Source organism: Branchiostoma floridae, chromosome 10 (genome assembly GCF_000003815.2).
Source record: "Branchiostoma floridae strain S238N-H82 chromosome 10, Bfl_VNyyK, whole genome shotgun sequence".
NCBI lineage: Eukaryota > Metazoa > Chordata > Leptocardii > Amphioxiformes > Branchiostomatidae > Branchiostoma > Branchiostoma floridae.
In genome coordinates this window covers 3,746,130-3,755,710 of record NC_049988.1, presented here as the reverse complement: position 1 = coordinate 3,755,710, position 9,581 = coordinate 3,746,130, and the positions used below count along the sequence as shown (strand labels likewise).

General features: G+C 41.1%; 2 protein-coding genes across 2 annotated transcripts; one reads left to right on the top strand and one right to left on the bottom strand.

Annotated features, from left to right (window-relative positions):
- LOC118424269 lies at positions 1 to 2,181 on the top strand. The gene is made up of 3 exons (XM_035832812.1): positions 1 to 199; positions 1,559 to 1,997; positions 2,176 to 2,181. The coding sequence occupies exons 1-3, from the start codon at positions 114 to 116 to the stop codon at positions 2,179 to 2,181; spliced, it is 531 nt and encodes a 176-aa protein (XP_035688705.1). The 5' UTR covers positions 1 to 113.
- A 2,759-nt stretch (positions 2,182 to 4,940) lies between these two features.
- On the bottom strand, positions 4,941 to 6,113 carry LOC118424265 (proline-rich extensin-like protein EPR1). The gene has a single exon (XM_035832807.1). It carries the CDS (start codon positions 6,111 to 6,113, stop codon positions 4,941 to 4,943), a length of 1,173 nt encoding a protein of 390 aa, XP_035688700.1.
- Between the last annotated feature and the right edge of the window lie 3,468 nt (positions 6,114 to 9,581).

Here is a 9,581-nt window from a genome sequence, read left to right as displayed (position 1 = left end):
CCTCTGACCTGCCGGTTTAGAAGCGTGGGAAAACTCACCACGCTAAATCTTTTGGGAGCTCAAAATTGTTATTATTTGGGAAGGATCAGAAGTCTGGTTGTGCGATTTGGAAGATGTTGTCGGCTTGGGTTTTAGGGCGAGTAGAGATGGCTTTTAGACCGAATATATGCAGGGTTTGGCGGGCACAAACGTTCGGAAGGTGAGTTCACTGTACTCTACAAGCAGAGGTTAGGCTGCTTTTTGACGTTTTTAGGCGTTTTCATCGGACTTTCTATCGCTTTCAGTTTTTACTCAAGGCCGCGAGACATCAAGAAAACGGTACAAAATAGAAAACCCGATAAAACGCCTAAAAAACGTCAAAAAGCAGGCGGAGCCTAACCTCTGCTTGGAGAGTAAGTCCACTAGTATACCAAGTTGAACGTCAGTTTTAACGGTTAACCGTTGTAAGTGATCATGTTACAGCTAATAATGAGGGGGCGTTAGAAGTTTTGTTAGGGGCAGTTCAGAAAGGTGTGGGGGGACATGTCTGAATATTTTTCTGTCCCAATGCAATGGTGTGATTTATTACCTTGGCCAAGCTGGTTATGTGGGCGTGTGTGTATATGCACATGGATGGACAGCTTAACTCCAGAAGGCCTGGATTGGTGTATTGATATTTGTAATGGTACGTGGGTATGCCTTGGTGAGAAGTCCCAAAAATTATTAGATTTGGGGCCCCCCTTAGCAACTTGTTATGGTACTGCAGTGGAACTCCTGAACTTGATATCGAAAGATCTGGACATGCCATGCCCATGGTCATGATGTTTGATTTGAGATAGTCTTTCAGGCAGAGAGTAAGTTGACAGTTGATAGGTTTGGGCCCCTAGCGGCTTTTTTTTAAACTCCAAAAGCCAGTTTACTTTGACAGAGAATAACTCAATTAAGGGGTTGAATAGTCTGTAGATAATGTAAGTAATGCTTGATATAATTAAATGGTAATTATGCAAATCAGAAAGTAATTTGCATTGTTGATTAGGTAATCTTATAAACCTGCCCCATTCCAGAACTCACTGTTTGAACTTGTGATATATGTAACTGAGAAAGAGAAAAACATTGATTGATGAAAATTATGCAAATAAAGACCAATGATAATCAATGATAAGAATTCAAAATGTTAAAATCAATATGAAAATGCTATAATTCCATAGTGGTATTTCATACTTTGGAACTTATGTGAAGATGAACATTGTTTTATTATGATTTATATGAATAAGGACCCTACAAAATGCATATTAAGGACCTAATTATTTGCTTCTCTCTGAAATTTGTAACATTTCTCAAACTCCTGTAGAGCAGCGGGCCTCAAATTCTTACAACTAAAAATTTGATTTAATTTCTTCACACAAGTTACCAAAATTTACTTCCTAGCAATAAAATATACTTTAGTACAAAGTTATATACTAACTACATTTTATCATGATTGAAAAAAAATATTGCAGTCTGACTAGCATTTAAATTTATAAAACCTAACTGTAATGCAGTGTCATTAACTACCTATTTTGTTGTCTTTTACTTTCAGAGTATCCCAGACCCTCAAACCCAACAACACAACATCATCTCAATATCAGCTGTCAAACAGCCTTTTCCAATCAGCTAGAAGATTTAGCAGCAACCATCCCAAACAAAATCTTACCTTCCTCCAATACATACAAAACACAATATCTCGAAGATATGCCGTCAGCCGAGCATTTTTCTCTGGCACATCGCAAAAGTCTTGCCAAAGAGGTTTCCACATTGCAGTGCTACTGGCTTGCCATCCTACGAGGATTGTCGCAGGTAGTTTGTTATGTTGTGGGTTGGCGGGAGTTGGTGTGAAGAGAGCACAGTGTCAGGAGGAGGACACACTAGCAGAGGAACTGCTGAGGGACCAGGATGTGCAGGAAGAGCAGGAGCTGGACTGGTGGCTCATCTGGCAGTTCCTACGGCCTGAGATATGGCAGCTACTGGCTGCTATTGTGGTATGTATCATCATCATCATCATCTTGCTGCATTTCGGTGTGGAACATGTATGTATACGGCATGTTTGGCATTACACGTGACCTCCAATTGGTATTTTCTTTTTCTCTTTTTGTAACTTGTAAAGGTTGGTAAAGAATATTGTAATGTCATAATGGTTTAAGTTTTGTTTCCCACTAGGAGTAACTGTTTTTCTTTAAACGTTGGTATCTGCATGTTTCTTTATTTTGGTAACTGAAGGAAGGAAACTGAAAAGTTTAAAATGATTTTTATTGTCTTTTTTTTAGTAAGGTTTTGATTTTGAATTAGATTTAACAACAAAAGTCACTTAAAAGGCAGCTGTTTCATTGCCTTCTGGATTAAAAATTACAAATGAAACAGTTTATGATTTTTCTGAATCAAATTTATTGGCTACTGGTACATGTATTAGCCTTTTTCAATGGATTGTTACAACACTGTACGACTAGGAAAGGTTTAGTATGCAGTACACAAGACTTCACCTCCTCCCAGAACCATTCCTGTCTCTTCTCAACAGGTTACTTTCTATGTACACCTGTCCATCTGTTATTGTGCTGTCTAAATGTGTTTCTGATACGGCCATTGTACACATATGTACATTATAGTGCTTCATTATCACAGATCATGTACCTTATTTTGGATGCTACACACATTGACTGAGCTAAATCCAACTCTGTTATCTTCGATTTCTTCATTTTTACTTGAAAGCACACTACAATTGCAAGAACAACTGTTTACAGAAAGTCTCATTCCTCTCTCTAGAAATTAGAATGCTCTTATGTAATACTATACTCTAATGACCTATTTGGTCTTAATCAAATTCTATCACAAATGCAACCTGTACAGCTATAATGCAAGGTCAGGATTTTTCATGATCTTACCAAAAATACTTACAGACTATCAAAATTAAGCTATAATAGATGAGTACAAAAAATACAGCTGCTACTACAGGCTCTAAAATTCAATTGTATAAAATTATGTAGAGCGTTTGTACATGCATGAGTGGCACTTACTAAACACTGCCCTCCCAAAATCAGTAGCTCACTGATACAGACAAGCTCCGTATAACAGCTTTTAAAATTCTTAGCATATGTATATTTACAAACACACATTGTCAAGGAAATCGAAACTCGTGTCCCGAACGGGTTCAGGCCTATTGAACTGTACCACTCTGTGTGTCTAAAATCATGATTCAAACTTGGTTTAAGATTGCCACTGGACTCCTCAGAGAGATTATTTTCCAAGCATAGGTTGATAGAGAAAATGTTGACCTTTTTCTCGTAGGCCATCTTTTTCTGTCAGACAACGCCACGATTTTCCCCATCAACCTCTGCTTGGAGCGTACAATGATAATAGTAAAAGAGGAAAGGATTGCAACCCTTTAAAAGCAGATTTTTGTGGATTTCAAGTCAGAAACTCTCAGAAGATTTCTGAGTGGCAGCCTCAGAAAAATCTTGAACCATTCCAATGCCTACTTGACACTACTTCTAAACAACATTTTTAAAATTCCTCATTAGTTAATACAGGTAATTCAAAGTAATATATATAGTACATGTATAGCAATGAAACCAGTGGAGTATTTCTGTAACTGTCCTTAGCTCTATCCAAACAATTACTTAAGATCTCTAGGATTACAAAATGTAAAATTCTGTGCAACCAATTTACTAGGCCCTGGTTATTTCCTACAGCATAATAGTGTCTTCTGTGTACTGTGACAGTATAGCTTGTTGAAGATGTGAAGGATGCCACAGTGAAAAGAAGGATTGGCAGATAAATGTTTTTATGTGTTTCTTTTTTAGTTTTTATGTAGACAGAGGTGGAGTCGACACTGCAAAGATCAGACTGATAGTAGACAGTACAGCATTCATAGGGTGATAGAACTTAGCCTTTGATTAGGGGTGACAACAGAAAGTTTAGGGCAAGGGGACAATGGAAAAGGCTTAACTACACTAAATCCCAGGAGGCTTCTACCCGGTATATAGGTATAATATAATTATTATGAATTGTTTTTGGTCTGTCTTAGTGGGTTAAAGTGGGTTAAAACGGCCCAAATGGACCCACTTTCACCCACTTCAACCCTTAGACCCATTTTGACGTGGGTTCAGTAGGGTTCCAGAGGGTTCATCGGTCAGACAAGACTCTCAGGGTTATTTTGGGTTCACCCAGTGAGTGAACCCTAGGGTTATTTTGGGTTCTGGACCCTCCAGAACCCACAATATTTTGCAGAGGAACCAATGAAAACATGCTTAATATGTAGTGTTCATCAAAACCTTAACTTTACAAGGTTTTTGGTTAATGAATTGTAATTATTACTAGACATAGTAATAAGACATAGAAACTCTAGATATTTCACAGAGATGTCAGATTTTCTAAATGTTTAGTTTTTCAGGCTTCAGAGCTTCTATATAAATTGTCACTTGGCTCTTGGGCATGTTCATTAATGAATTGTATTGGTCTTTCTTCTCCATCACAGTAGGGGTTGACTCGTGCCGTGGGTACAGGAAGGTTAAGTGTGGGGTCTAGGTGGGATGGACCAGGACTTGCACCTGATGTGTGGTCATCACCACTACTAGATGGTGCAGAAACTGGAGGGTCAAAATTGTCTGAGAAACCCCTATTTGCATGTGGTGTTTCGTTATCATCACCAGTTGTAAGTGTAAGTCTACCAAAATTGGCACCTGGTGTGTTACCAGCACCATGTGGTGAAGGAACTGGAAAGTGGCTGCCTGAAAAACCACTATCAGTCTGTGAATCACTCAGTGTCTTAGGGACTGTGTCATTTGAGGGGTCAATACTCATAGTATTTTGTGGATAATGATGGCTGATTGTAAAATTGTCTGAGAAACCAGTATTCTGGCTTGATGTGCGGTGATCATTATCACTACTTGTGGGGTTTGTTATGGAACAACTATGATGATTGGTGGCAGTTACATCATCACCCGGTGGTGAAGGACCTTGGGAATGGGTTTGGTTGGCCCGAAGTCCGGTATTGGCACCTGATATGTTACCAGCACCATGTGGTGAAGGAACAATATAGCCCATGTTTGGGGAGGGGCCAGTATTAGCACCTGATGTGTAACCAGCACCATGTGGTGAAGGAACAATATAGCCCATGTATGGGGAGGGGCCAGTATTGGCACCTGATGTGTTACCAGCACCATGTGGTGAAGGAACAATATAGCCCATGTTTGGGGAGGGGCCAGTATTAGCACCTGATGTGTAACCAGCACCATGTGGTGAAGGAACAATATAGCCCATGTATGGGGAGGGGCCAGTATTGGCACCTGATGTGTTACCAGCACCATGTGGTGAAGGAACAATATAGCCCATGTTTGGGGAGGGGCCAGTATTAGCACCTGATGTGTTACCAGCTGGAACTTGGAGGTTTGGGGAGGGGCCAGTATTAGCACCTGAAATTGTGTTACCAGCACCATGTGGTGAAGGGACTTGGGGATCAAGGCTGAGAAGTCCAGTATTGGCACCTGCTGTGTTACCAACACCATGTGGTGAAGGGACTTGGGGGTTTGGGGAGGGGCCAGTATTAGCACCTGATGTGTTACCAGCACCATGTGCAGGTGAAGGGGCTTGGAGGTTTGGGGAGGGGCCAGTATTGGCACCTGCTGTGTTACCAGCACCATGTGGTGAAAGGGCTTGGAGGTTTGAGGAGGGGCCAGTATTGGCACCTGCTGTGTTACCAGCACCATGTGGTGAAAGGGCTTGGAGGTTTGAGGAGGGGCCAGTATTGGCACCTGCTGTGTTACCAGCACCATGTGGTGAAGGAACTTGGAGGTTAGGGGAGGGGCCAGTATTGGCACCTGCTGTGTTACCAGCACCATGTGGTGAAAGGGCTTGGAGGTTTGAGGAGGGGCCAGTATTGGCACCTGCTGTGTTACCAGCACCATGTGGTGAAAGGGCTTGGAGGTTTGAGGAGGGGCCAGTATTGGCACCTGCTGTGTTACCAGCACCATGTGGTGAAAGGGCTTGGAGGTTTGAGGAGGGGCCAGTATTGGCACCTGCTGTGTTACCAGCACCATGTGGTGAAGGAACTTGGAGGTTTGAGGAGGGGCCAGTTTTGGCACCTGCTGTGTTACCAGCACCATATGGTGAAGGGGCTTGGGGGTTTGGGGAGGGAAATTCAGTTAATTCAAGATGATTGTAGTGCTTAGTTCCACGTCTTGTACATAGTTTTTTTACCCAACTGAAAAAGAAAGAAATAAGAATTCCAGCAATTACTGTGGCAAAAAAAGTGCACGAAATAAAAATTATTATTATAATAATGTCTTTAGACATTAGAGCACGTTCAGGTTGGTCACTAGAAGGTTTTAGAGAAGGGTCAACACATGTGTGATTACTGATGGTTTCTGAAGTATGAGTGATTGTGGTTGGTGTTGTGTGATCGCTGCTGGGTTCTGAAGTATGAGCGATTGTGGTTGGTGTAAGTGGTTGTGTAGTTACTTGTGACACAGTGACTGTAACTGTCACTGTGGCAAATGTATAGCCATCATTATTTCCCGCAATACAGATGTACTGACCAGAATCGGCTGTCGTAACATCAGGTATAGTGATGTGACCTTCCATATCCATAGTCACCCTCCCAATAGACTCAACAGTTGCATTCTGTCCAGACGGCATAACGACTGTGATGTAAGGTTTAGGGATTCCTGAAGCTTCACAGACCAAATCGAGTTTTTGCCCCTGAAACAGTGTGTTATTATTAGCATGCTTTGTAATACTAAACCTCACAATTCTGGGCTTTTCACAGATCAGATCTTCAGGATTGATCTCATTGAGTTTTTGGCCATGAAAGCTGCTAGGCTCCTGACATGTGATTTGATTTTCAAACGAATGTGACCCAGTCATGATTAGCCTGAAGGGAATCACCCTACAATCACAGTTCCAGGGGTTGTGGTCAATGTCGATTGTAGAAATTGCTGACAGAAATCTGTAAGATGACATTGGAAGGACCTGCATTAGGTTGCTCTGAAGATCAAGCTGAGAAATGGATGAAATCTGTGACAAAGCTTCAATAGGAAAAGACTTGATGCTATTCTTAGACAAGGAAAGGAAAGAGAGACTGGATATGCCTGTGAAGCTGTGATCGAAAATGCGTGAGATGATATTGTTATGTAGCCTAAGATCATGAAGGTTGGACAGTTCAACAAACAGATACTCAGGAATCTCCTTCAGGTAGTTATCATTGAGGTAAAGTGTGTTCAGTTGGGTCAATCCTTTGAAAGCTGTCATGGAAAGAGTTGAAATTTTGTTTGTATCGAGGTGAAGAATGGACAGTTCAGGCAGGATTGAGAATGCATGGTCAGGTATGTCAGTGATACTGTTGTTGCTCAAGTACAAATTAGTAAGTTTTGGAAACTGATTAAGTGCAGTTGGAACATTAGGGAATTGATTGTTCTGTAGCTGGAGCTCCAGTAAGTTACCCAGGCCTCTAAACGAATCAGATCTGATTGTGTAAAGCTTGTTGTCATCCAGTCGTAGGCACAGGAGTTGCGGTAAGGTTAGAAAGGCCCCAGACTGAAGGCTTACAATCTTGTTTGAGTAGAGGGACAATTGTTGTAGCTGGGGTAGGTCAACAAATGCCCTCTGTGGAATGTTGCTAATCTCATTGTTATAAAGATGCAGCTCTACAAGCAATGGGAGATTAGCAAAAGTGTTAGGCGGGATAGCATTTATGTGATTGTCATTAACCCACAAGTACTGAAGATAATTCAGACCATCAAAGACAGACTTGGGGATGGATGTCAAGTTGTTTTGTTGCATGTACAAGTGTTGCAGTTTTGGAGCTGGAGTGAAAGTTCCTTCTCCAATACTAGTAATGTTATTCCTGGACAGGTCAAGGTACTCCAGGTTACCAAGTCCCATAAGCAATAAGTCATCTGTGAGGGTGGTCAACTGGTTCTTGGAAAGATACAAGCTGGTTAGGTTGGACTGGTAGTAAAATGTCTGATCATCTATTGATGAGATACGGTTATCTTGTAGGTCTAAGATTCTTAAATTCTTGTACCTTGACAAGTCTGACTGACTTATATTTGTGATTAGATTGTGTCCCAGGTACAATTCGGTTATGGATGCATTTAGGTTCTGGGGAACACTGGTAAGTTGCATATTTTCACAGCTGCAGGATGTGTCAGATGAACAGCTGCAGAAGTCCTCTGTCGTGGCTGCTTCTCTCAGGATGATGAGGAAGAAGAAGAACAGCATGTGCTGTAGTTTCTGTCCCATGTTGACCTACATGTATGGATTAAAGGACAAGACAGTGTACACATAAGTAGGGGGAAATGTTGAAGCAAACAGAAGCAACAAAACAGAACAAGCTGAAGCAACAGAAATTGAAGATTGCTGTTGAATTATCATTCTGAGCATGTGGTACCATTATCTTCAGATCCGGCATATGGTATACAAATGTACATGATTGTATGTTCTTTCCATGACGTGCTAGCCTGCCCAAATAAGAACTGAAAATGTTTCATGTTGTTGTATTCTGTTGTCTTGCTGTCCTTGTAAGAATTTGTTGAACACATCCGTGTTTGAAGTGTGCATACCAGGGAAATTTCTGTATTTATATAGCCGGTATAACCGCCCTCCCACATAACACACCAGCTTCGCAAGCACGCGGCGAGGCAGCAGCCGGTTATATTACGCAGAAACAGAGACAACTCATTTAAAAATATAAGATGGCTGTCATTGGAATTTACATTCTGAACCCCCACTAATATTTGATGAATACTTATAACAGAGACAATTCATTTAGAAATATAAGATGGCTGTCATTGTTATTTACATTCTGAACCACAAGACTATCATTTTGCTGATAGCCCAGTGAACACAAGACAAGTCTAGATCTGCATTTCTTGACTCGCCTTATTCCCTTTTTGAATTATGGATAAACTTTACTTTAACTAACCAACACTGAAATTCATGATTGGGATAGCTTACCCCAGATTTTCAGCCGACTCCGTTAGCCTTGTTCACGGAATGAACCCTTCTGTTGAAGCTTCCGGAACGTGACGTTAGACTTAGAGACATGTGACTGCAGCAGAGGGTTGTAAATGCGCAGATACAATGTAACCTGTGTCGCCCCCCGTCTCTATTCAGCGATGGACAGTGGGCGCGGATGTACACAGCCTGAGCTTCACTCCTCTTCCAAAGAATTCTGGCTCTGAATCAAGGACTTTGACTGAAGTCTACCTCCTCCCACAGTGCTCTGCAGAAGTGTTAGACATGTTGTCGTGGTGTGTCACATGGCCGAACCACTGGAGCTTACATCTTTTGGCCGTTGCTTCCTGGTTTCTGTTGGTCAACAAAAATGAAGCTGTAACTAGAGTTCCACGACCACATACCTTCACCGAATGATTTTAACCGTTACAACTGATGTATCAATTGTGTTTTTTTGTCATCTATTATGCAAATAAGACCCTAATTTGCATTGATTATATTTTAATTAATCATCTCCACCTAAATAAGAAATGTATATGATTGTATGCATCTATGTTAAAAAAATAATGCTTTTACATTTTCTGATAATTTGTGCAAATCAGGTCATCATTTGCAAA